A 23,157-nucleotide genomic window follows, 5' to 3' on the forward strand; every position below is an offset into this window, starting at 1 on the left:
ATATGTCTACTCCAGAAGCTGACCATTCCAGAGATCCATGTCCAATTGTGATTTTGAGTGATTTCGGTGGAGCGTTTTCCATGGGTGTCATTGGTGGATGCGTGTGGCACGGGATCAAGGGGTTCAGAAATTCCCCATACGGAGAGAGAAGAATCGGAGCTATTTCCGCCATCAAGGCCAGAGCACCGGTTGTTGGAGGTAACTTCGGTGTGTGGGGTGGACTGTTCTCGTTTTACGACTGTTCCATCAAGGCTGTGAGAAAGAGAGAGGATGCTTGGAACGCCATCCTGGCTGGTTTCTGCGTTGGTGGTTCGTTGGCCATCAGAGGTGGTCCAAGACACACCTTCAACAGTGCTGTGACGTGTGCCTGTGTGCTTGCAGTGTTTGAAGGTGTTGGTATGATGTTCCAAAGATACATGGCCTGGGCCAACAAACCAGTGGCCATGCCGCTTCCCGAGCAGGCTGCTCCTGCTCCGCTCGGAGCTTAGGCTTTCCCTAGGTCGCACCTATCCATTGTGACCCGTAGAGACGTGGTATGACTGCATTTTCGCCTTGTATTTATAGTCAATATGATGATATCTCCAATTAGTTGGGTTTCTGTGCACGACTTTTTTTAGCAGTTATTTTCTCCAAATAACTGAAAAGTTATTACTCTTTTAATCATGAACATCTCCACGTCCACGGTCGCCAGCAGAAGAAGAAAGGCCCGCTCGACTCTCCAGGAGGACGAGGAAAACGCTGCTGAGCTCAAGCTTGGTCCAGAATTCCAGCTCAACCAGCTGGACAACTATGGCAACGACACAAAACTCATGGCCCTGAACGTTTCTGAGGCCCGTATTTTGATCAGAGCGGCCTTGAAGGAGAGAATGGCCACCGTGCAGAAGTTTAACGAGCAGGACTTTGGGCTTTCCGCGGAGGACGCCGACGACGAAACGCTCGCAAGAATGGCCACGGCTCCAGGAGCAAATGAGGTTTTGCGCAAGACTCTGGACTACCTGTCCACGTTTGCTCGTTTCAAAGACACAGAGACCTGTACTGCTGCCGAGGGACTACTCAAGAGCACAGAAAACAGCGCTTTACATCCTTTCGAGGCAGCCCAGCTCGGATCTCTTGCTTGCGAAGATATCGACGAAGCCGTTACGTTAATACCTAGTCTAAACGACAAAAAAGACGAGGTGGATCTACAGAGAATTCTCGATGAGCTCAATAGACTCGAAACCACTTTCTCATAGGAATCGGATGAATGCAAATGTATTTTAGATATAATCTTCTTCATGGTAATATTCTCGCAGAAATCTCTTACCGTTGTACTTCCAATACCGAGGAAGACAGCTGTGTGGGTGCACGTTGAAGTTGTCCTCCTTGCACGCCTCTGAACAAACACATCTTTTGCCGTAGATGATGCTCTGTGACGTTGGACACGTAGCAAAAGGAGCGTGAGTGTACCCAATGTCCTCGAAATGATGGATCTCCGATTGGTTCATGAGAAGCGCAACGGCGATGGAGTGAACGGGAGCATCTCCCCATCTCTCGTAATGGAACCCGCCAGTGCGACTCAGATGATCAAAATATGACTCGTATGCCTCTGACCGGAAGAAATTCAGATCCCCAATCTCGAAATTCGACCAGAAATGTGCAAGGTTGTACGACGAGTTGTGTTCCACGACAAGCCTGCCGGTACCAATTGGTTCGTCGTTGGTTACAAAGTCGAAAAGTGAATCGGGATGAATGTACTCGGGGTGCAGGTTCATGAAATCTTCCACAGCGTTCCAAAGCGAAGGAATCGTGTTCTCGTACTCTAAAAGCGTCATCACAAATCCATACTTCTTCTTATTCTCTCGTAGCAAGCGGAACGGGTCCATTTGGAAATCGCAGAAATACTCAACTTCGGGCTCCACCCTAAAGTAATAATCGTACTGTTGTACCAACTCTTGCTTGAAGAAAAACCCAGAGTTAAAGTGACACATATTTCTGTATGATCTGGACCCGCCATAAATAACGTCTCTGTTCTCAAAATCAATCAAGCACTCATCCATCTTCGTTTCGTTGACATACGCAGGAACATTCCAATCCTCCGCAGGCACCAAACCGTATTGTGTTGGGCCACTGGCCATTTGAGTCGTGGCCTCTATGAACTTGTCTGTGAAAGGCACATCGTTCAGGAAAGTCCATGTGTAATGATAGTCCTTATTGAATCTATCCTCCAATGATCGCATTGATTTGAGCACCCCTGAAAGCTCCCAATTTCGGCAGAGCATCAAAATAGTTGCGTTTTCAAGTTTTGGATTTGATACAGGCTTGGGGAAAACACCGTGCACGTAAGAATTAGTTGCTGGCTTCAGCTTGGCAAGCTGTAAACGATTCCTAATCGGATCCTGTCTATTTTTAATCACTTCAAGTGAGTCTTGGTGTATCTTTCGCAAGTCGATGTCTGCATGAACACTGAGCCTCCATACCTGTATAAGGAAAGAAAACAAGAGCACCAGTGTCACCCATCTCATTGACACACCCATGATTTATGACCAAGTATTTCCTGTTCCTTGTTGCCAAGCGTGATGAAAAAATAAAAGTCGAGTTATTATCTGGCTTGGCACTGCCTTATTTTGGAGTTTTCTCCATAACAGGTAAACTGGTACTTTCGCTGGTTTTAAGATGCAAGTCCTTGATGTCTGCCATTCCTCTCTTGAGAATGCCTCCAATAGGCTTGAACTTGGCCAATGTCAAATATGCCAGAATGAAGTCCAAATTTTCAATCAACTGACGCAGTTTGAAGTCGCTGTAGCCGATAATGATTGATAAACATGTACCCGTGGATGGAACAAACGTGGTTCCTTTAGCAATAGCTTTGATCTGTCGCTGAACATAGTCGGGATCCACTCTGTCATCTTTCATTTTGGTAGATTTCTTGGATTTCGTTAGCTCAGCGTCTGGAGAAGGTTTGGCCATCTGTATCATCAAGGGAAGCTTCTTATTGTTTTTGTAGAACTGTGATTTGCCAATCAGAGATGGTAAAAGTCGATGCAGTCTATGGTCTGTGATCAACATGTCGTATTCATGAAACACCTTTTTGATCTGTTTGGGATTGGATGCAAAACTCTTGAGTTTCTTCATGCTCACTATTTCGCTGAAAGTATCTTCAGTTGCAGATCCTTTTTCCTCGAGGAATGGTTTATAAGTTGAAACTGGATCTTTCGTAACAAGCATGATCTTCAAGTCCTCCGGCCGGTTCAACCCATGTGGCAAAGGAATTATGCGAGGAACAAGATCCAAGTCAGGAGCAGTAGGTTTTTCAGTGTCAATGATCACATATATTGGCTCATGGTGATCTCCTTCTTCGCCTATATGAGCTTTCAAAGCTTTCAAAGATCTTATAGCTCGAGATCTGAGATTCTCATCAAGAACAGCTAAATCCCACTGGTCACGACTCGACTTCGATGTCATATCTTATCTTGAACAAATATTTTTCTAAATTTTTTTTTTTTAACGTCAGCATAAGAAAAGCTGGGACCCCAGAAAATAATATTCAAATAAGCCCGGAAAAAGGCGTTGTGTCCTGGTCCCAGATTTTTGATTCTCAACAATGCATGTTCTCAATCGTCTCACCGAGCTGTTATCTGTGGCAGGTTCCATTTCAGAATATAATTCACTAACTATCGATCGCCCCAAAAGCATAGTGTTGTGGCATGGAATGGGTGATACGTACAATTCAACAGGTATAAGGCGAGCTGAGCAGGTTTTCAAGGAAGAGATCCCGGGAGTTTTTGTGCACTCTGTTTATTTGGATATTGATGAGGCAAAAGATCAGAGAGCTTCGATAATTGGGGATTTGAATACCCAAGTATTAGACGTTTGTGATCAATTGAATTCCATTCCTGAGCTTCAAAATGGATATGACGCAGTCGGATTCTCCCAAGGAGGACTATTTTTACGTTCTGCCATTGAGCTTTGTGGGCTTCCGGTGAAAACACTGGTCACATACGGTTCGCCACACAACGGTGTGACAGACCTCCCGCCCTGTGCAGAAGGTAACTGGCTATGCAACCAGAGAAACGAGTTCCTCAAAAAGCAAATTTATAAAGACAACATACAACGTACTGTTGTGCAAGCTCAGTATTTCCGAGATGTGTACAACTTTGAGGCGTACATTGAGAATTCAGCGTTCCTCAAATTTGTGAACAACGAGTTCATAAAGAACTTGGATTATGTTGACAATTTGACCAAATTGGAAAAATTAGTTCTTATCTTGTTTTCTCAAGATGATATGGTTGTGCCGAAAGAAACCGCTTGGTATTTCGATTTGGATCCGGTTACTAATGAGCTGATACCTTTCAATGAGACGAGTTCTTTCCAAAACGATCTCATCGGATTGAAGACTCTTTACGAGCAGCAGAAGATCGATTTCCTTTCAATTGACGATTTTCACATGAGAATTGATGAGGACCATTTGAGGTTCATTGCTCAAAAGTATTTCAAATGATCCATTTAGTGATCTAAACACTGGTGAACGAAATGTTGTTGTTGCTAACATCGGTGAACAAGTCCTCCTCAATTGTCTGTGAGGTGTCACGTTTTGATTTCTTTGATGTTCCGCATATATCCCCTTCATGTCTCCGCTTTTCACGTTGCATTAACATAATTTCTAACTCATCATCATCTGAAAACCCTGAATCTTCTTCTGTTTCTGTACAGACGATCGATGTGGTCTTGGTGGATCCGACGTGGTCATTAAATGAAGCTGTAATCTGGATGATGTCGTTTCGTTTAGCTTTCGTCTGTAAGTCGTATTCAATCTTCTTACAGTATTTGGTTGAAAAAGTCCGAAGCTCTATCAAATTGTTTGATGTCATATTCTTGATAAGCAAGTAAATCAAAGAAGATCGCTCATAGCCGGTATTCTTTGTCAAAACGCTAATTTTTATGCTCTCTTGAATCTGCTGTCCATTAACTGCAATGCATGCTCCGGCGGATTGAAGTATAATATCAGGGAAACTCTTGATGCTCTGAAAAACCTTTTCTGCATTTCGGATTTTCAGTTGACTGAATTGCTCTCTGGAAAGTCTTGAGGCCTGAGACAGATTATCGATCCCATTTTCTTTAAGCTTTTGAGCTCCCCCAAGACCAACTCCTTCAATTTGCCGCAACTCGAGATATGTTGACTCCCATGCTTTGGAAGTCAGACATCTTTCTAAGTAGAGAGCCGATTCCAAAGACGATAGGTCTTTATTTTCTTGATATATGGCGATAGCAGCTTGCAGGAGTCGATGGGATTTTTTTGCGACAATGACTTTGTCGCAATTGAATCCTGGGGCTAAAGTTTTTGATCCTTGAAAATTGGAAATCTCAGTTCCGCTTGGTTCAGCCTGAAGAAGAATCTTGATTTTATCCGCAGAAGTCTCTGGCTTGGCCTTGGTTTTGAATCTGATATTCGGTTGCAGGTTAATTAGCTTGAATAATTGCTTTTCCATGGATTTGAGCTCGATTTCTTCAAATTCAGGTGATTCAGAAATTTTGTCAATCAGCTGCTCCACGTCAAGATTAGCATCCTTCATCAGTTCTCTGATACTCTTTGGATTCAGATAATACTTCATCATTGTAGTTCCATATAATGTGCAGACAAAATCTTTGTCTCTGATATCGATCATCCTGCTATTCCATAATTCTCTCATTTTGCTACGCAAGAACGACTCAAGCAGAGACTCTGTTGACTTGTACAATTTGAATTTGATGACTTCTGAATATGCATAAGGATTTCGAATATAACGGTGATAGAAGAATGTACTTTTGATCCAGTTGATAGCTGATGCTGCATTCGTAATATGACCAAGAGACACGCCTGCTACCAAGAATTCATCCAATTTATGGAGCAGTTGGCTTTCAACCTCTTCGGTTCCGTTCACCAATCCCTCGTATTTGAGCTTCTGATCCAGTTTTGTCATTATCACACAAGATCCTTCTTTCCCAAACTGTGGCCTACCTGCACGTCCCATCATTTGTAAGATTTCAAGCTCTGAGTACTCTTTAAGTGATCCGTTCGTCCACACGTTTGTTCCTTTGATGACTACCAGATAAGCCGGTAAATTGACCCCTGCAGCAAGTGTTGAAGTGCAACATATGACTCTAACAGTTCCAGATAGGAAGCATGACTCAATTGTGCGTCTTTCTTCCAACGTGAGCCCGCCATGGTGATATGCAACTCCGCTGTTGATCAGTTCCGAAAGCCCTGGCTGAAACCGACCGCATATTGGAGCTGGTCTGGGTATAAATGTACCAGATTTTGAACTTAGAAATTTTGCTGTTGAAATGGCACTGTTCCGGGTAGAGCAGAACACAAGAACTGGCTTTTGATTTGAATGCGTTTTAATGATTTCCACCAATTTCGAGTTCAAATATGCTTCAAATTGGAATTCGTTTGAATTGGCTCTACTCTTGTAGCCATATACTTTTTTCTGTAATGCGACAGCCCGATACGAGCTGTTGAACTTCAGAGTTGTTGCAGAGGTTGCTCCTGGTTTGGCGAGCCATGCGGAGAAATCTTCAATGTTAGGAACGGTGGCAGATAGGGAAACGATACGGAGATTGGCTACCAAAGTCTTCATCCGCGCTATAACAGCTTCAAGAGTTGCTCCTCTTGGCTCTTTGATTGTATGGATTTCGTCTACCAACAAAAGTTCCACGGACCTCGCCATTGTGTCGTTCTCAGATCTAGTAAGAACATCCCACTTTTCAGGCGTGGATATAATAATGTTGCTGAATTTTGCTTTCAGGAAATCATGGTAGCTAGAGTCTCCGGTAAGAAGACTTACCGAAATCCCATGTGGTTCAAGTCTAGATTTCCAATCAGACAGTCTTTCTGTGCAGAGTGCTTTCAATGGTGCAAGATACAAGACTTTTGCTTTTGCACTTGTTGAGAGGAGCTTGATGATAGCCATTTCGAATAGGACTGTCTTTCCTGACCCAGTCGGACTACTAATCACACAATTGTCGGCAGTTTGAAATAATGAAGGAAATGCCTTTGATTGCATCCGGTTAAAGTGGGTGAACTTGAAAATGGGGGTATATCTTTCACCCACCTCTGAGGTGCTAATAATTGGGTAACTGGGGGGGTTCTTGGTACTTTGGAATAGATTCTCGTGTGATGGAGAAGGAGATCTCCTATTAGTGTTTGGAGAGTGGTTGGGTTTGCATTTTAACAGATCTCTGATATCCTTCATTTTGTTATGTTTATTATCCTTGTTTCCCTTTTTTTGAGGTGTAGGGTGTAATTTAAGGAGGCGATCCACACAGGTAGATTATTGAAATAGAGCACCATCAAACAGATAATGATTGTGGGATGATCTTGCATATACCAGAGACAAGCATGTTGGAAGAACACAGAATGTAACAAAGACATTTACTTGAGTATTTACAAATTAATGGTAGTTAATTTTGGAGGTGAATGACGATCAGCTGAAAACCAAGTCAGAATTCAAACAGCAACCCAAATGTGACCCAATTTCTCATCTACAGCATTAAAAATAAAGAGGAGAACCTAATCATGTACCAGGAGAACACACAATAACCTTGTGCAAGAGCATGGGATAAATAATTTCCCAGAATAAATTATAATTTCTTTATCTTGTAGATGGATGTGGAAGTTATAGAATCACGGGATGAAATCCACTTGGATCCCGAAAACGAGGTGAGTGTTGAAGAAGCTGATATAGAATTGGAAAGCGTGGGGTCTTTGCTGGATGACGACATGGAACAGCCAATCGCGGCAACTGTGTCTGAGCAAGGGCAACACAAGGATAGCGTGGAGGAAACAATTGAGGATGGCGAGAGTGAGCTTGAGTACGAGAGCGACGAGGTGGAGTTGGAAGACGAAGGAAATGAGGATGTGTTGGAGGAAACAGAAGAACAAGCAAAGGATGAGGTTGAAGATTATACGGAAGAGAAGGATGAGGTGGTGGGGTTGACGGATGAGGAAAGTCAGGAGCACGATGAGCTGGAACAATTGGATCAAACGAATAATGCGACGAAAGAAGAAGGTGAAGAAGGTGAAGAAGCAGACGAGGAAGAGGAAGTCGGAGAGGGAGACGACCTTTTGGAAGAGACAAACGAAGAGAATACAAACGTTCCCGATTCGCTGCCCATATACATCGACCTCGGAACAGAAGTTTTCAAGCTGGTTCAGCCTGCTGTTCCAGAGGAAGCCGACTTCCAAGAATTATCAGTTCTTTTCGATGAAGATATCTTCGACTTATCCTTGAGCTTGTTCTTTTCTCGGGTACGCGAGAAGCAAAAATTTAGAAACGACCAGGAGTTGATTCTCAAATGTTGCAGCTTGGGTGACCTTGCTATTGAAGAAGATGCTGTGCATTGCGGAAAACTAAAGTTGGATGATCTGATCAAACTGTTCATCGGACTACGGACTAATTCTGACAATCCAGACCTGTACAAATATATCCAATTTGAAGTCTTGACCAGATCGAGATTTATTTCACGATACGAACGCCTACAAAGTCAGCTGGTTTCCGGGAAAGGGCTGGAATCCGTCGAGTGGGAAGAAACACCTGACAACCTTCCTCGTAAGAAAGCGAAAACAGATAGTACTACATAGCAAATCTCGTCAACTCTCAATTAGTATATTGAATAATCTAACTACCTAAGCAGCAGTCAATCTCTTTTGAGAAGCAAGTCTTCCCTTTTGTCTAGAGTTCAATCTGACTTTCTTATCATCCTTGGCCTTCTCAACAACAGCATCCTCCTCGGTCAAGATGAGCTCGATGTGGGATGGAGAAGATTGGTAAGCGTTGATTCTACCGTGTGCTCTGAAAGTTCTTCTTCTTTGTTTTGGAGCCTGGTTGACTTGGATGTTGGAGATGACAAGTTTAGAAGTGTCAAGACCCTTGGCCTCAGCGTTGGATTCAGCGTTCACAAGCAAACTTTGGACGAATTTGACACTCTTGGCTGGCCATCTGGCCTTGGTGACACCAAACTCTTTTCCTTGAGCAGTTCTACCAATAGATCCGTTGAATCTTCTGAATGGAATGGCTCTTTGGTGGTCCAAAACTTGGTCCAAGTATTGTTTGGCTTTCTCGAGTTTCCATCCCTTGATAGCTTGGGCGGTTTCTCTGGTGTTCTTGAAGGACACTCTCAAGTATGATCCTCTTGCCGAAGCAGACTTGGCTGGGTTAGCTGGAGTTGCTGCGTATCTAGCCATTTTTTAAATGTGTATAGACCAGTTGAAGTTGTCTTTTTTCTCGCTACCTGTGTAAAATTTTCCCAGCACGGCCTGAAAAATCTGGGGCGTAACAAATTTGCAAACCCGATTAAAAGTCACGTGAGTAAAAATTGCTTTCACTCTTCAGAATATCCGGAAGCGAGAAAATGGCTCCCGTAGAAAAAAGAGGTTACATTATTGTCCTCATCGTGGTGCAAAGGTGTAACATTACGCCCAAAATTAGGGCTATTTGACAAATATATATTGTATAAATATATACTTCGCATCTGATATGTTTAAGCAGATCTATACAGTACTGTTTTTGCTGGTCCGATTGACCGCAGCCATCGACATATCGGATTCTCATTTTGCTGAGTATCCCGATATCAAACAATTGGCAGGTGTTCATCAAGTTGACAAGACAGAGGAAACTCCTCCATCTACCAAGAAGTTATCCTGGTATGTTAATATCTACGACCCAAGCTCGAAAGACTCCAAAAATGATTTGGATGTGCCTGAGTGTTCCAAGGACTCTCAGGTTTGTGGACTGACCCAGATTACGCTTCCCGACCGCGACCCACTTGTCACTGAGGTGTTTGCCTTCTCTAACAAGTTGAATCCTCAATTTGAAGACAATTCGAGCTCAATCACCGTCAAATTACAAGGAGCAAACTGGGGAGCTTTGTCATTAGATACCGAAATCGAGTTCATCTGCGGAACCGAGGATACCAAAGATAATTTGAAACTGGTGTCGTTTGACTATTCAACGGCCAAATTCACATTTGAATCAAAGTATGCTTGCAAGTCATCACAACAGCCACCTAAGGATGGAAAGGAGAAGTCGCCAAAAAGTGACGACTCCAACTCGTGGGGATTTTTCACATGGTTATTTATTTTGCTAGTGATAATGATGGCCACATACATAATTGCACAAGCATGGATCAACACAAACAGAATGGGAAGCTCTCACGAGTTCTTGAATGAGCTGATTGAGTCCATCATTGAAACCCTGTCGAAACTGCCAGAATTCTTGCGCGAGATTGGAAGCAAATTGTTCAGTAGTGGAAACAGAGGCGGATACAGTGCGGTGTAATGTATATAATTAATTAATCTTTTATGCGGTACTGGAGGAAGGTGCCGGACCCAAAAACTTGCTCATATTGTCAAATGTCGTCTTCACAGTAGTCTCGAGGTAATGCTTCTTCTTCTCGAGACTGTTAACTGAATCTTTATTGTCTTTAATTTGCTGGTTCAATTTGGTTTCATAATCCTTGACTGGCGTTCCAAGGAATGCCTTACCACAGCTTTCCCACACTTTCTCATTGCCCGAATTCTTGATCTCTTGGATTTGAAGCTCCAGCACTCTGTTTTGTTGAGCCAAACGCGCTAAAACAACGTTGGTGACGTTCAATTCTTCTTGTTTTTCGTTGAGTTGTGTCTCCATCTCCAAAAGGAGCTATTTGTTAGTTAATTATTAGCCGTTACTTACTTTCTGGAGCGCTTCAGGAGGAACAGACATGATGACAGTGATAGCTTGATCCAAAACTTTTCGATATTCGTTAAATATATGCTGCTGGGCACATAACCTCAAAAAACTAATTATACAAGACAAATCACACATAAACCTTATTTCAAAATGCATTTAGGAATCCCCAGAAGGTCGGACCTGAGACCTAAGGGAAAGAATAAACCTTTACTACCAATACCTTCTGCTTTGAGAAGTAGATTCAAAGACTACAGCAACAAAAGAACTGCGATCCAAGCAATTTTAATACTGATAATTGGTAACTACATAGTGAACTGGTTGTTCTCTTCATCAAAAGTTAAACACAATTTCGGTCATCTAACCAACCAGGAGGCACTTCAGACTCTACAAGATAACCATGGAATTTATAAAAACGAGATCAGTGTGGGCTCAAAGTATATTTTCCCTCCAATTGAACATGCCCCTTTATTGAGAGAATTGACGTTGGACAGACTGTTCAAGAACAAAGTCAATCCCGACAATCCACAGGAAAAACTCTACTTTTATTCTGATGATGATGACTTGAACGATTTCAATGAGATCAAGGACAAATCGAGCTCTGAAGATCCATTAGACCAATCTCTCAAAGCATTCAAGGAACATGGTCGTAAAGTGTTCAGACCTTCAAGTGGAAAGAAATCTCCTGAAATAGTGTTAGTGACAGGAGTAGACTTCGAGAAGTTTGAACAGAGCCACCTAACCAAGATCGTCCAAAACAGAGTTGATTACGCGCATGCTAATGGGTATGGATTATATGTCAGATGGATACAAGAATTTACACCAACCCTGCAAGAATACAATAACGAAAGAAACTGGGCCAAGCTTTTCATATTACGAGCAGCCATGCATGCTTTTCCACATGCAAAGTATTTCTGGTACCTTGACCAAAATGCATTCATTATGAGACACGATATTGAATTGTATTCGTATCTGTTGGAGCCGAAGTCTTTGGAACCAATAATGATGCGTGATCAACCAATTGTTCTTCCAAATGGTGCCATCAAGACGTACAGAAAAGTTAAGGCAGAGGACATGCAGATTGTGATCACACAAACCAAAGATGGCATCAACACCGACTCTTTCATTGTCAAAAACGACATCTACGGTAAAGGAGCATTAGAGTTTTGGACAGATCCTTTGTTACGGAAATACTCAAGTTTCACCAGCGATGAAAAGGATGCATTGACTCACATACTACAATGGCACCCAGTCATTTTAAGCAAAACTACCATTGTTCCTGGAAGAACGATTTGTTCATTACATAGCTCCAATGTGGCCGAAGAAGAAGATGACACCTTATTTTATCAGGAGGATGATTTCGTTGTTAACTTCAAGGGTTGTGATGTCCATCATACGTGCGAATTGGTGTTGGACTCATACTGGAAGAAACAACAGGGTACAAACTAATTTTGTGTTTGTTCAGGAGTTTCTGGGAGATCGGGTCTAGCATTGGTATTGGCATTGACTCTTTCTCCCAACACCTGCAGAGCAACCTGCCGTCTACGATCAGCGATTTCGCTTGTGACAGTGGTGGACGCGGTATTGAGACGCTTGATAGTTCTCAAATTTCCAGATTCAATGTCATCGTCATTAAATGGTCTTATCAGTCCGATAAGAGCTGCTGTGTGGTAAGTCGTGCGGGAAATTGGTTTCAGCACACGGTGAGCCGCAACCGGGAAGAACTGGATAAATGCGAAAGTGTCTGATGCGTCTCCTCTGACTGTCGATCTTGATGAATTCGAAGGAAGCAAGTCATTGATGGTATTTATTTGATAATAACGCAAATAGAACCAACTCACGTAGAAATTATTGAACATAGGAACCACCGGTTTTAAAGATCTTGTGACGATCGACACAAACAACGTTGCTGAGAGCACAATAAAAGGCAGCTGTCTTAAACGAATGGAAAATGTCTTGAACACCTTAACATTGTGCTCAGGAGTGAGCTGTTTAAGCACAACTACAAAACTCATGATAAGTGAGAAAATGCCATTTTTCAAAGGAACAGTCAGCTCAGATGATGAGAGTGAGAGCATGTGAACAGTGATCTCAATGAGAACAGTGGTAATGTTGGTAACTGTCGCAACAATTATAATAAAGTAGACAGTCTCTGAAAAGACTCTAGATTCGTTATTGACGTTCCAATGCTTTTCAAGAAAATTGATACCGAAATAAAGAACCACCACTGACAGAGCATATGTGAGAATTGACCATTCCACAAACGACTCGGTCACAAATGTCCATGGATAAAAGATCGATTGGCTTGGCACCAGTTGTAGGATTGGAACAATGATCTCTGAAAAGGACACTTCAGGATGTTCCGCTTTTATGCCATTGTAAGTTTGCAAACTAGTGATGAATTTCAGTAGTGACAAGATTGTCGTCAAACTCAGAAAGAAAGTAGTGGCAATGGGGAATTCCAGTGATTTGAACTTGAATGACATGGTACAGCGAATACTTGGAATGAGATAATTTTAGAGCCTGTCTGTGCAGAGATGCGCTGGCCCGTATGCTTATGATGTGGGATCGAAAGTGGGACTGGAAATTTTCGAGGGATGTTTTCCTTGGTGGTCTCGAGACACCGAGTTCTCTACTGAAGGTACGACAAGAAGCTACCCAATCTATAGTGTTGTTACTGAACATGATGTAGGGTAGTTTAGTGAATCCCGGCATGATCATTAATATGTACTACAATGAGTGTTGGCAACTGCTTTCCGATTAGTATACTTTACAACGAATTATTGGTTCCGAACGGTCCACAGTTCCCAACTGGGAAATGAATTGTCACCATGGCAACCATCAAAATCGCCAGATTTCTGGCGCTTAATTCTAAAACTAATTTCCTCTTTTGGCTGTGTAGGTTGAGGAGCGCATGGTAAGGATCATTCAATGCAGATAACTCGAAATCTTACCAGTGTTATATCTAGTTGATGGCATCCTTATTTCTCCATTACTATCATTGAGGCGAAACTACATGACACAATCAAGGTGACGTGGGAGCTCTCCTTTTTGAATCAGGAAAGCAACACATAAAATAAATCAAAAAAATCTCAGCGAATAATCAAATGTCATCTCCCGATAAAAAGGCAGCATTCAAACAGTTATCGGAGGAAGAGAAGAAGCTGCACCATATCAGATCAGAAAACAAGAGACGAGATCAGATCAGATCTACTTTTGATAGTCTGGTCAAAGTGGTTCCCGATCTCACAGAATCCGAAAGTAGGTCGGAATATGCTGTGTTAACGAAGACATCCAATTACATTCGTCAACTACGAGAAGAAAACCAAAAGTTGTTGAGGGTGGCCCAACAACAAGGATTAGACATTCCAGAAGATTTGAAAGAGTAACGATCACTAAATATCTTCGTCATCCTGGGGCCACCAGTCTGGTCTATAAACTTTGGCAACGAATTTGCCGTTGATATCCTTTTCTTTGGAGACAAGAGGGAATTCATTGGCCCCAGCTGCGCTACTATCATCAATCTTATCGACATACACCACTGCAAGTCCAATATTTTTATCCAGTTTGATAATTTCGCCAATTTTTGTGTCCTTGCGCATTTTGGACCCAAACGGATTGGATGGCTGCGCATCCTCTTCAGTATCTGCTGATGGAGGCTTGATGATTTGTAATTTATCCTGATGGCTCAGTCCATAGTCGTCATCAGTAGGTATCATTTCGTTTGTGATCGGATCGCCAATTCTGAATATTTGAAAAGGCATCACACGTTTTCTGATCACTCCGGAGTGGTAGGTTCTAATTGTTAATTCTTGTCCCACATAACATCCCTTGTTAAAATTGATACCATTCATATAGTCGAGGTTATTTTCAAATGGTAAAGTATCGGAAACGAAATCGGAAGCTTCTGAGATTCCAGCTAGGATTCTTAAAGTATTATACTCTGAAGGATCGACCAGCACGTCATTCAAACTCGTCAACTCGGCATCTTCAGGCAGAACGAATTTTAGTCCAAAACCAGGTGCTCTATCATCAACGGCAAAGCCCTCCAATTGTGAAAGACTGGTTGCATCTAATATTTTTTGATGGATCAATTCTTTTGATACCTGACTAGCTGCGTCTGCCGCAGACTCTGGGGACTTTGAAATTCCATTGTTGAGGTACTTTGACTGTAGGACATTGAAGAACTCATCGAAGTCGCTTGAATGGTCGTAATAAAACCACGAATTGTATTTTGCAACCGAAATGTTGATTTTTGCTCGGAGCTTATGTAACTTGAGCATCATCTGTATTTGACCAAAGTTCTTCGGGCCTAGTTCAAGCAAATACTCGGGGCCATTGGTGGACGGCCCTTCAAGTTCTTTAGCAACATACGGCGTAGGATAAACAAACAAATCTGAAAGCACTCTCCCTCTTGAGTTGAGAAGCATTGAGTACCGTCCATCTCTTCGTATCCCCAGTCGTTCCGGTTCGGTAGAATCAAATGTTTCATCTTCATGAAGAATACCCCAGTTTTCCGTTTCCATTTGTGATTGTGATAACTTGAGTGCTTTTGAGTTTTCCTGGTCTTGTAGATCACTGTTGGAGATGGTCGTTAGGTTCTTTTTTTCAAAAGAGGGAACCATCTTCGTAGTCAGGAGTCCATTCAGAAACTTGGCCGAGTCGGGACCCACGATCTTCAGGAACTTGCGATCAAGCTTCACAAGACCTCGCGAACTGACATTTCGCAAACGGTTTAATGTTGAAAACGCTCTCATAAAAGCATAGAAATATTAGATTACAAATAAAATATCAGTCATTATTAGGTTGCAACGGATTTTGTCATAGGCACCCCGTATATAATTCGTCTGCAACCATGCGAACACTGGGTAGCGGGGACTTCAGGTGTAATGTCATGTGAGTTCCTTCGTAGATTAATATCATTCCTCTTCTTCGGCATCCTCGTCCTCGTCCTCGTACTCGTCTTGCACATCTTTTTCCTGGCCTCCCTTCATGCGAGCAGTCAAAAACTCGTTGACTTCGTCCTGCAACGTGGTGACATATGCGCGAAGCCGTCCGATCTGAGAATCTCCTGCTTCTGTAGGGGCATCCCTATCCACTGCTCCGGCAGCAAGAACATAGTCTGACGGCCCATTGGTTCTTCCGTGAGTCGAGTGTGACGAGGAAGGGTCAATCGCGAATGACTTGGAAACCGGACCCTCGAACTGGGCTGACGGAAGCAGCTCATTGGTATCCTTTGTCATATTCGATAAGATGTTAATGTATAGAAAAGTTCCGGGTAACATTCAACACCATAAAAAATTTTTCAGTGCATACATCTCAACCATCAAGACCTGTAAACCTTTTCTTTCAAACACCATGTTCACTATCGTTTCTGAAAGATTTGTGGGCGAGTGTGCTGTGGAGTATGCCGCTGCACTAGACTTAGAACTCAAAACAGAATACAAGGCTAGTTTCGAAGCTTTAGCCGACCAAGAAAACAAACAAGAGTTGCTCACAAAAGTGCTGGAATCAAGCCAAGATCTTGCCAAATTGAGCGACACAGCTTTTGAGCCTACTTTCAACCTTCTCCTCCATCTTATAGATATCCTTAGAAGTGAATTGGACGTGTCATTGGAGCAACAATTAGAGCCAGTTTTAACACAATTACAAAAAATACCTGTGGTTCCTGACGATGTGCTCTCTAAGGAAAGATCCCAGATCAGAGTGAGCTCCCTGGTTTCGGCTCTTTCGAACCTGTTCAACTTTATTCCTTCCCAATCTTCTTTGAGAGTTGCCGTCCTCAAAACGATTATTTCCACAGTTTCCACGCATTCTCTTTCTAACGTGGCTGGTCCGCTAGCTCAGTACTTGAAAGTGTGGTTACTTGAATGTGGTGCTTCGAGTTCTGATGTTCAAGAAATTTACTTGCAAACCATCGAGTTATTGTTCAAGGATCAAAAAGATTCACAAGCCGTTCAATTATTCAAGGAGTTGGTCCAAATAAGCAATTCTTCCCTTTCTTCCTCCGAATACTCGCGGTTCCTTGTGCTATGCTTCAACTCTCCAGCATACATCGGTCTGGATTCCATCAACTTCGAACCATTGCAGCAAGACCCTGTGCTCTACAGCTTGCTCTCGACCTACAAAGATTCAAATTTGCAGGAGTACGCTTCTCTCAGCAAAAGCCTTTCGTCATACAACATCGATTCAGAAAACCTCAGCAACAAACTCAAATTGGCTGCTGTGACTAGAATCGCATCCAAGAAGAGTCAACTTTCATACACAGAGATTTCTAACGAGTTGCATGTTCCTTTGGACCAAGTGGAAGAGTTCTTAATCAAGTGCATCAAGTCTGGACTCATTTCCGGAAGACTTGATCAAGACAAGGAACTGTTCTACATCCACAAGGTGTCCAAATTGAATTCCGTGAGTAAAGAGGACTGGGAATTTATTTCTACCAAGCTGTCTGGATGGTCTGCTCAGATCACTCATCTCCAAACTGTCATCGAATCTACTCAGTCGAGAAAGGGTAAGAGAGTGCCACCACCTCAGGTTCTCCAGAAGTTTTACCAGCAAAAACAAGAATTGAAGGAGCAGCTTCAACAGGAGAGAGAGAAGGAAGCACAGTAGATTATGTAATCAAAATTGATTGAAAACTAATTTATGATCTGAAAATTTCGTATTCTTTCTAATGTTTCGACTTTTACTTGGCCCGAGGGTGACAACCACATTGGCTGGACAATTGAGATCTCCAACGGTCTTTCAAAAGACCAGCCATATGGGACCGTCAATGGGGATCCGGCTGCAAATCAGTCGGAGCCCCATACTACGACAGTACGCCACCTATAGAGAGACTATGCAACATAGAATGCGTAGGATGGGAAACCCTCGAATTTCGAACTCGGTTTACAAAGCATTAGTTTTCACTCTTGGTTTTTCCGTTGGGTGTTACTTTGCAACACCATATTTATTCACCTATACTCCATTGTCGTATTTCAAACGACACCCTCAACAGCTTCTTTTTGGCTTAATCGGTGTGAATGTTGGAGTGTTTTTGCTATGGCGAGCACGTACTGTGGGACTCAGGACAATGAATGTCCTTAACAAGTACTTCCTCCTTGAAAGAGGACCGTCCAGAACAACGCAATGGTCACTTTTATGGTCGGGATTCAGCCATGAAAATTTCACGCACTTGCTCATGAACATGTTCTGTCTATATTCATTTGGATCCACAATGATCCAGGTTCTTGGCGTGGTGAACTTCACTTCCTTGTATCTAATCAGCGGAGTTGGTGCTTCTTTTGCCTCGATTCTGTTTTCGGCGGCAACTGGCTCGTTTGGATTGTCTCTCGGAGCATCCGGTGCCATCTCTGCTGTTTTCGCCGCATTTGCAACCATTTTCCCCAAAGCTGGTATCGCATTCTTTTTCCTTCCTATCCCAGGAGGAGCTCAAATGGCATTACTTGCATTCACAGTTTACAATGCGCTCGGGTGTGTTTACAAGTGGGGTGGTCTAGATTACGCTGCCCATTTGGGAGGAACTTTTTTGGGATACCTATATGCCAAAAAATTGCAACGGGAAAGACGCTATCGATAGATAAATATTACATAAGCCTAGAAGATCTCTGCAAAATAATTAAGATTTATTCGAGATGGTCCACTCTCACCACTCTCATTCCGGGCAGTATGTCTCTCATGCTGTCGACCAGCTTGACGACGTGATTTCTAGAGTCAAGGAGATGGGTTTTGAGACTTTTTGTTTAACCGAGCATGTTCCGAGATACGATCTCAAGTTATTGTATCCAGAAGAGCTTGACAAGGGTTACAATGTTGATTCCTTGGTTGGCAAATTTCAAGATTACCTCAAGCATGCTCGTTCAATTCAGAAAGAAATTAATAGCGATGACTCTTCAAGATTGAAGATCCTGGTCGGGTTCGAGACTGAAGGTGGAATAGACGATTATCATTTGGAACGCTGCCTGAAGTTCAAGCAAGAGTTAAAACCAGACATTATTGTCGGTTCTGTTCACCATTTAAATGCAATTGACATTGACTACGATAGAGCCAAATGGTTGCAAGCTAAAGGTGATCTTACTTTGAAAGAGTTCTTTTTGGCATACTTCAAACAACACCAAAAAATGGTTATCAAGCTCGAACCAGAAGTGGTTGGACATTTTGATTTAATTAGACTTTTCTCCAGCGAATATGATAAATGCTCAGATACGGGAAAGATATTGAAGGAAATCGATATACAAAAGGACTGGCCAGACGTCTGGAAGGTGATAAGCGAGACTGTTGATTTGATAATAAAACAGGGGGGGCTGATCGAGTTGAACTCGGCTGCAATCAGAAAAGGATGGACTACGGCGTATCCGAAAGACGATATTCTGAAACTAATTATTGAAAAAGGAGGTAGAGTATGTTTGAGTGATGATTCTCATGGGGTGAAGCAAGTTGGACTCAACTATGAAAAAGTGTTGAAACATTTACAAGAGCTCCAGCTGGAGCGTCTCTACTATTGGGACTTGGATAAGCAGGGTCTGCCGTTCATCAACAGTCGTAGCTTGGAAGATATCGCTCTAGACCCATTCTGGAACAATTATAAATAAAGCAATTAAATTTAATTTGGTTTTTGGATCCTTCTAGCTCCGGCATTGGATTGACTTTTTCCTGAAGATTCAGTCTTTCCTGAAATAATCTTATCCAATTCTTCGGGCGATGTTGAAGACTCCTCTATAGGGTGGTATCCGCCTAAAGCTATCACTTCGTTCATGTAACCGTAATAGCTTTTGCGCATAGGTGCATTCATTTGCTTATACTCTTCCAAAAGAGTATGATATTCATTGATTTTGGCTTGATCTGACTTCTCTCCCATGAGCTCCAACTCTTTAGCGTGCTTCTTGGTATATTTGTGTGTGATGTAGAACTCTTTCAAGATCTCATCTGTACCTAGAAATTGCATTAATAGTGGCAGCTTGTGTTCGTTGTAGAACTTTTTGAGATTGGCATTTTTGACGTTCTGTCCAGTCAAAGTCATTATGTGTTGTTGTATTGTTGAGGATGGAAGCCAGAATCTGAGTTCATCGACAAAAAGGTGCTTGTTAAATAGCATCTTTCGCAGCCCTCCAACGTATTCAGAGGTCAGCACAGTGCGGAAGTCGTTTGGCACAAAGCATGGCGATCCTTCCATAGTAGAGAGCCGTAGAGGTGAAAGCTCTGAATGTGTATAGAAATGGTTATTTCGGCAATTGAAAGCATTTAGTTCCTTGTTTCTTTGAAGTGCTTCAGGAGTGGTCTCGGGGCCCTTTGGTGCTCTTTGTCCTGATCTTGCTTGTTTGAATCTTCCTGACGGGATATCTCCCGGATCCTTGTACTCTCCATTTCCTTTGGCTGCAGCTTTCAATTTCCGTTCCAATTTTTCTAGTCTTGTTGGGAGCTTGTTGGTAGCCGTCAGAGCCAAACCAGTGATATCAATGTACATTCCGCTATCAACATCGATAAATCTGGCATCGATGTTGTTTCTTCCATTGCCCTTGGTTCTGTGTGTAGGGTAGGCACCGCAATCGACGTAGAACTTGCCGAATCCATAATGAGCATCTTCCACAATCAAGGAGTTGTTGAACTTCATAGAGAATCGATCAAAGTCCATGATTGGCATCTGTACATCAATATCGTCGTCCCATTCAAACACGAGTCCATCCCAGTACCAACTCAACAAAGTTCCGTGAGCCAAAAACGAGATAATTCCTTCCTTGTACGTGAACTGCAGCCACGTGTGGAGGATACGATGCAATGTGAGCTTACGCTTTTCGTTCACATCATCGAACTCGTTAACCTTAGACTCTGTCATGAATCCATTGAAAAATCTGGAATCATAATGTCCTCCATTCTCTGTAACTTTGTGGCCATTGAACGTAGCAGGCCAGTTGATGTTGACCTCTTTGAAAGCTTTGTCAAGCTTTTTATCAGGAACAGAAGCAGAGTACTTGAGGACATCCAAGTGTCTCATCTCTTTCTGAGAAAGCTGATCGATCCGATTTTCGTAATCGGCGATGATTTCTTCGTATGGATAATAAAATCTCTCCACGGGTATATCGTATCTGAAATCATTCTCTGCCACAAACACCAAATCGAAATCAATGTCACCCTTCTTTGCTGGAACTGTACTAGTAAGACGTTCCAGTTCTCGGATCGGGTCGGCGACCGCAAATTCCTCATCTCCAATGAAGTTGGAATAAAGACCGCTATTCATCATCGTAGAATCTTCTGTAACCGAAACCTCATAAGTGCCATTCACGGTAAGGAACAGAATGGAAGACGGAACAGGAGCGTAAGATAGAAGATGAGATTTCGCGTGAATCACCTTTTCCCTGAACGATTTCTTTCCTGTCCGATCTTTGAAATTGAAGCCAGGAAGCAATGCACGATTAGCCTTGCCCAAATATCTATCGTTGTCAACGCAGGCAACGTCGATGTTCCGGTTTGGTGTCTCTATTTTGTTGCTTGGTTTGTACCGAAGTCCCTGGGTTAGTATATCCTCACAGGAAGGTCTCTCGTTTTCCGGGAGCTCGAGATAACGATTCAAAACCGATAGATCCACCCAGTCTTGCCACGAAAAAGGGACAGAAATGAGCTTGTTGTCGGCGTTCCGTGGGTTTTGTGTTGAAAAGAGCTTCTGGATGTGATTTATATATACGGCAAACGTGACCCTCGGGTCGTATGAAAGCCGAGTTTCACGTCTTTGACGGTATTCTGTAGTGTTGAATAGTGTTGATGTGTTGCTGTTTGCTGAAGAGAATCTCCAATACTTTCTGTAGTCGTGAGATATGTCTAGTCCTTCAAGCTTCTCTTCAAAAGCGGAGATGAAATCCTTCGGATTAGTGTTCGACGAAGTGTCGCGTAAAAGCCCGGTAGCATCGTTCATGGCACCAACCTGCTCCTCAGTCTGCCACAAGGACATCACGATTAGCTGGATTAGACATAGAACTGCCACCAAAAGTGCGCACCGTCGACGTCGAGGAATCATCACGTTAGATGCAGATCTTATATTATGTTTTTTCATCACAGGGGACCCTAAAGAAATGTAACTTGGCAGTGCACCGCGATTTCAAGAACAACACAACTCTAAAGCGAGATAATTGTTGCTGATATCGTTGTACGTGTGTTCAGTTTCAAAAGAGCGAAATCGAAGAGACCCAGGAGTTTTAAGCAACTTTTCCCTGTCGAGGCTTATGGTGCTTATATATATATCAGTCTGCTAAAAATCTTGGCAATCTTATTTTTTTGGTCGTTTGCACGCAATCATTTTACTCGTGCGATCAGACAACAGGATTTGCATTTAGCAGATAAACCTCGGGGATTTGGATACGTGACCTTAGTTTCTTAGTATTAAGACGGTGTGGCCTATTTACATGCTCTAGAGCTCGATCCAATCAACCGGCGTCTTCACCACGTCAAGTAGCCGTTGCTCTTCGGGTCCAGGAGCCTTATGATCGTAAAGCCAACTTGCGGTCATTGGCAAACTCATCAAGATCGATTCTATACGTGATCCTGGTGTCTGCAAGCCGAACTTCGTGCCCCGGTCGTAAACAAGGTTGAATTCAACGTATCTTCCACGTCTAACTTGCTGCCACTGTTTTTGTTGATCTGTGTAAGGGGTATCCTTTCTCCGTTCAACCAGAGGCAGATAAGCTGGAAGAAATGCATTGAAACATGCCTCAATCATCTCTAAGCATTTTTGGGCCGGTAGTTCATCAAAGTCGTCAAAGAAAATGCCTCCTATTCCTCTAGTTTCGTTACGATGCGGAATAAAAAAGTATTTGTCGCACCATTTCTTGAATCTAGGGTAAAGATCAGGTTTGTACTGGTCCAGTGCGTCTTTGTGCTTTTGGTGGAACTGCACACAGTCTTCGTCGTAGATGTAGGCCGGAGTTAAGTCGGCACCACCTCCAAACCACCAGGTTTGCGGAGATCCGTCGCTATTGGTGATCTCAAAGTAACGGTAGTTCAAGTGGGTGGTTGGTGCATGTGGGTTCCATGGATGGATCACTAGACTGAGTCCACAAGCAAAGAATTTGACGCTTCCACCAGCATCGGTCTTAATGTTCTTGTGATCGGCCTTCATCTTCTCAATGGCCTGCGGTGGCAGGACTCCATGAACCACCGAGATGTTGACACCGGCCTTTTCAAAAGTCTTGCCCTCTTGCAACACCATCGAGCGGCCTCCTCCTCCAGACTCTCCTCTAAGCCATTCGTCTGTATGGAAAGAAGACTCATCCAAAGATTCCATACCTTTGGTAATTTCTAGTTGTTTCTGTCTAACAAGTCTCTCCATCTGAACCCTCACGGGCAAGCTGGGATCTAGTACCGAAGTCATGACCAAATTTTATAGGTCTTACTATCCTTATTTATATATCTCGGGTACAATAAATCGTGTGATTTAAGCAGGCCAAATGAATTTTTCCGTGGTGCACGGATGCGACCATGAAGC

At 42.8% G+C, this 23,157-nt stretch overlaps 24 protein-coding genes across 24 annotated transcripts; 12 read left to right on the forward strand and 12 right to left on the reverse strand.

Moving 5' to 3' along the window:
- Positions 1 to 2: 2 nt before the first annotated feature.
- OGAPHI_003944 (uncharacterized protein) lies at positions 3 to 488 on the forward strand (the record flags this gene model as incomplete). The annotated part of the gene is made up of 1 exon (XM_046204969.1): positions 3 to 488. The coding sequence occupies one exon, from the start codon at positions 3 to 5 to the stop codon at positions 486 to 488; it is 486 nt and encodes a 161-aa protein (XP_046060960.1).
- Positions 489 to 662: 174 nt separating this feature from the next.
- Positions 663 to 1,232, forward strand: OGAPHI_003945 (uncharacterized protein; the record flags this gene model as incomplete). Its single annotated transcript, XM_046204970.1, has 1 exon — positions 663 to 1,232. The coding sequence occupies one exon, from the start codon at positions 663 to 665 to the stop codon at positions 1,230 to 1,232; it is 570 nt and encodes a 189-aa protein (XP_046060961.1).
- Positions 1,233 to 1,256: 24 nt separating this feature from the next.
- Positions 1,257 to 2,513, reverse strand: OGAPHI_003946 (uncharacterized protein; the record flags this gene model as incomplete). Its single annotated transcript, XM_046204971.1, has 1 exon — positions 1,257 to 2,513. One exon carries the CDS (start codon positions 2,511 to 2,513, stop codon positions 1,257 to 1,259), a length of 1,257 nt encoding a protein of 418 aa, XP_046060962.1.
- Positions 2,514 to 2,598: 85 nt separating this feature from the next.
- On the reverse strand, positions 2,599 to 3,441 carry OGAPHI_003947 (uncharacterized protein; the record flags this gene model as incomplete). The annotated part of the gene is made up of 1 exon (XM_046204972.1): positions 2,599 to 3,441. The coding sequence occupies one exon, from the start codon at positions 3,439 to 3,441 to the stop codon at positions 2,599 to 2,601; it is 843 nt and encodes a 280-aa protein (XP_046060963.1).
- A 139-nt stretch (positions 3,442 to 3,580) lies between these two features.
- OGAPHI_003948 (uncharacterized protein) lies at positions 3,581 to 4,477 on the forward strand (the record flags this gene model as incomplete). The annotated part of the gene is made up of 1 exon (XM_046204974.1): positions 3,581 to 4,477. One exon carries the CDS (start codon positions 3,581 to 3,583, stop codon positions 4,475 to 4,477), a length of 897 nt encoding a protein of 298 aa, XP_046060964.1.
- Positions 4,478 to 4,490: 13 nt separating this feature from the next.
- OGAPHI_003949 (uncharacterized protein) lies at positions 4,491 to 7,211 on the reverse strand (the record flags this gene model as incomplete). Its single annotated transcript, XM_046204975.1, has 1 exon — positions 4,491 to 7,211. One exon carries the CDS (start codon positions 7,209 to 7,211, stop codon positions 4,491 to 4,493), a length of 2,721 nt encoding a protein of 906 aa, XP_046060965.1.
- OGAPHI_003950 (uncharacterized protein) lies at positions 5,817 to 6,777 on the forward strand (the record flags this gene model as incomplete). Its single annotated transcript, XM_046204976.1, has 2 exons — positions 5,817 to 5,886; positions 6,461 to 6,777. The coding sequence occupies 2 exons, from the start codon at positions 5,817 to 5,819 to the stop codon at positions 6,775 to 6,777; spliced, it is 387 nt and encodes a 128-aa protein (XP_046060966.1).
- Positions 7,212 to 7,621: 410 nt separating the features above from the next.
- Positions 7,622 to 9,145, forward strand: OGAPHI_003951 (uncharacterized protein; the record flags this gene model as incomplete). The annotated part of the gene is made up of 2 exons (XM_046204977.1): positions 7,622 to 8,567; positions 8,697 to 9,145. The coding sequence occupies 2 exons, from the start codon at positions 7,622 to 7,624 to the stop codon at positions 9,143 to 9,145; spliced, it is 1,395 nt and encodes a 464-aa protein (XP_046060967.1).
- Positions 8,645 to 9,202, reverse strand: OGAPHI_003952 (uncharacterized protein; the record flags this gene model as incomplete). Its single annotated transcript, XM_046204978.1, has 1 exon — positions 8,645 to 9,202. The coding sequence occupies one exon, from the start codon at positions 9,200 to 9,202 to the stop codon at positions 8,645 to 8,647; it is 558 nt and encodes a 185-aa protein (XP_046060968.1).
- A 292-nt stretch (positions 9,203 to 9,494) lies between these two features.
- OGAPHI_003953 (uncharacterized protein) lies at positions 9,495 to 10,295 on the forward strand (the record flags this gene model as incomplete). The annotated part of the gene is made up of 1 exon (XM_046204979.1): positions 9,495 to 10,295. One exon carries the CDS (start codon positions 9,495 to 9,497, stop codon positions 10,293 to 10,295), a length of 801 nt encoding a protein of 266 aa, XP_046060969.1.
- A 21-nt stretch (positions 10,296 to 10,316) lies between these two features.
- Positions 10,317 to 10,646, reverse strand: OGAPHI_003954 (uncharacterized protein; the record flags this gene model as incomplete). Its single annotated transcript, XM_046204980.1, has 1 exon — positions 10,317 to 10,646. The coding sequence occupies one exon, from the start codon at positions 10,644 to 10,646 to the stop codon at positions 10,317 to 10,319; it is 330 nt and encodes a 109-aa protein (XP_046060970.1).
- A 192-nt stretch (positions 10,647 to 10,838) lies between these two features.
- OGAPHI_003955 (uncharacterized protein) lies at positions 10,839 to 12,134 on the forward strand (the record flags this gene model as incomplete). Its single annotated transcript, XM_046204981.1, has 1 exon — positions 10,839 to 12,134. The coding sequence occupies one exon, from the start codon at positions 10,839 to 10,841 to the stop codon at positions 12,132 to 12,134; it is 1,296 nt and encodes a 431-aa protein (XP_046060971.1).
- Positions 12,131 to 13,171, reverse strand: OGAPHI_003956 (uncharacterized protein; the record flags this gene model as incomplete). The annotated part of the gene is made up of 1 exon (XM_046204982.1): positions 12,131 to 13,171. One exon carries the CDS (start codon positions 13,169 to 13,171, stop codon positions 12,131 to 12,133), a length of 1,041 nt encoding a protein of 346 aa, XP_046060972.1.
- A 621-nt stretch (positions 13,172 to 13,792) lies between these two features.
- Positions 13,793 to 14,074, forward strand: OGAPHI_003957 (uncharacterized protein; the record flags this gene model as incomplete). Its single annotated transcript, XM_046204983.1, has 1 exon — positions 13,793 to 14,074. The coding sequence occupies one exon, from the start codon at positions 13,793 to 13,795 to the stop codon at positions 14,072 to 14,074; it is 282 nt and encodes a 93-aa protein (XP_046060973.1).
- Positions 14,075 to 14,080: 6 nt separating this feature from the next.
- OGAPHI_003958 (uncharacterized protein) lies at positions 14,081 to 15,442 on the reverse strand (the record flags this gene model as incomplete). Its single annotated transcript, XM_046204985.1, has 1 exon — positions 14,081 to 15,442. One exon carries the CDS (start codon positions 15,440 to 15,442, stop codon positions 14,081 to 14,083), a length of 1,362 nt encoding a protein of 453 aa, XP_046060974.1.
- Positions 15,443 to 15,604: 162 nt separating this feature from the next.
- OGAPHI_003959 (uncharacterized protein) lies at positions 15,605 to 15,928 on the reverse strand (the record flags this gene model as incomplete). Its single annotated transcript, XM_046204986.1, has 1 exon — positions 15,605 to 15,928. The coding sequence occupies one exon, from the start codon at positions 15,926 to 15,928 to the stop codon at positions 15,605 to 15,607; it is 324 nt and encodes a 107-aa protein (XP_046060975.1).
- A 42-nt stretch (positions 15,929 to 15,970) lies between these two features.
- On the reverse strand, positions 15,971 to 16,603 carry OGAPHI_003960 (uncharacterized protein; the record flags this gene model as incomplete). The annotated part of the gene is made up of 2 exons (XM_046204987.1): positions 15,971 to 16,523; positions 16,593 to 16,603. The coding sequence occupies 2 exons, from the start codon at positions 16,601 to 16,603 to the stop codon at positions 15,971 to 15,973; spliced, it is 564 nt and encodes a 187-aa protein (XP_046060976.1).
- On the forward strand, positions 16,044 to 17,297 carry OGAPHI_003961 (uncharacterized protein; the record flags this gene model as incomplete). The annotated part of the gene is made up of 1 exon (XM_046204988.1): positions 16,044 to 17,297. One exon carries the CDS (start codon positions 16,044 to 16,046, stop codon positions 17,295 to 17,297), a length of 1,254 nt encoding a protein of 417 aa, XP_046060977.1.
- A 238-nt stretch (positions 17,298 to 17,535) lies between these two features.
- OGAPHI_003962 (uncharacterized protein) lies at positions 17,536 to 18,264 on the forward strand (the record flags this gene model as incomplete). Its single annotated transcript, XM_046204989.1, has 1 exon — positions 17,536 to 18,264. The coding sequence occupies one exon, from the start codon at positions 17,536 to 17,538 to the stop codon at positions 18,262 to 18,264; it is 729 nt and encodes a 242-aa protein (XP_046060978.1).
- On the reverse strand, positions 17,676 to 18,065 carry OGAPHI_003963 (uncharacterized protein; the record flags this gene model as incomplete). The annotated part of the gene is made up of 1 exon (XM_046204990.1): positions 17,676 to 18,065. One exon carries the CDS (start codon positions 18,063 to 18,065, stop codon positions 17,676 to 17,678), a length of 390 nt encoding a protein of 129 aa, XP_046060979.1.
- A 55-nt stretch (positions 18,265 to 18,319) lies between the features above and the next one.
- Positions 18,320 to 19,276, forward strand: OGAPHI_003964 (uncharacterized protein; the record flags this gene model as incomplete). The annotated part of the gene is made up of 1 exon (XM_046204991.1): positions 18,320 to 19,276. One exon carries the CDS (start codon positions 18,320 to 18,322, stop codon positions 19,274 to 19,276), a length of 957 nt encoding a protein of 318 aa, XP_046060980.1.
- An 11-nt stretch (positions 19,277 to 19,287) lies between these two features.
- OGAPHI_003965 (uncharacterized protein) lies at positions 19,288 to 21,627 on the reverse strand (the record flags this gene model as incomplete). The annotated part of the gene is made up of 1 exon (XM_046204992.1): positions 19,288 to 21,627. One exon carries the CDS (start codon positions 21,625 to 21,627, stop codon positions 19,288 to 19,290), a length of 2,340 nt encoding a protein of 779 aa, XP_046060981.1.
- Positions 20,257 to 21,006, forward strand: OGAPHI_003966 (uncharacterized protein; the record flags this gene model as incomplete). Its single annotated transcript, XM_046204993.1, has 1 exon — positions 20,257 to 21,006. The coding sequence occupies one exon, from the start codon at positions 20,257 to 20,259 to the stop codon at positions 21,004 to 21,006; it is 750 nt and encodes a 249-aa protein (XP_046060982.1).
- Positions 21,628 to 22,083: 456 nt separating the features above from the next.
- On the reverse strand, positions 22,084 to 23,043 carry OGAPHI_003967 (uncharacterized protein; the record flags this gene model as incomplete). Its single annotated transcript, XM_046204994.1, has 1 exon — positions 22,084 to 23,043. The coding sequence occupies one exon, from the start codon at positions 23,041 to 23,043 to the stop codon at positions 22,084 to 22,086; it is 960 nt and encodes a 319-aa protein (XP_046060983.1).
- Positions 23,044 to 23,157: the final 114 nt, after the last annotated feature.

The sequence above is a fragment of the Ogataea philodendri genome, assembly GCF_020536065.1.
Source record: "Ogataea philodendri strain CBS6075 chromosome Unknown scaffold2, whole genome shotgun sequence".
NCBI lineage: Eukaryota > Fungi > Ascomycota > Pichiomycetes > Pichiales > Pichiaceae > Ogataea > Ogataea philodendri.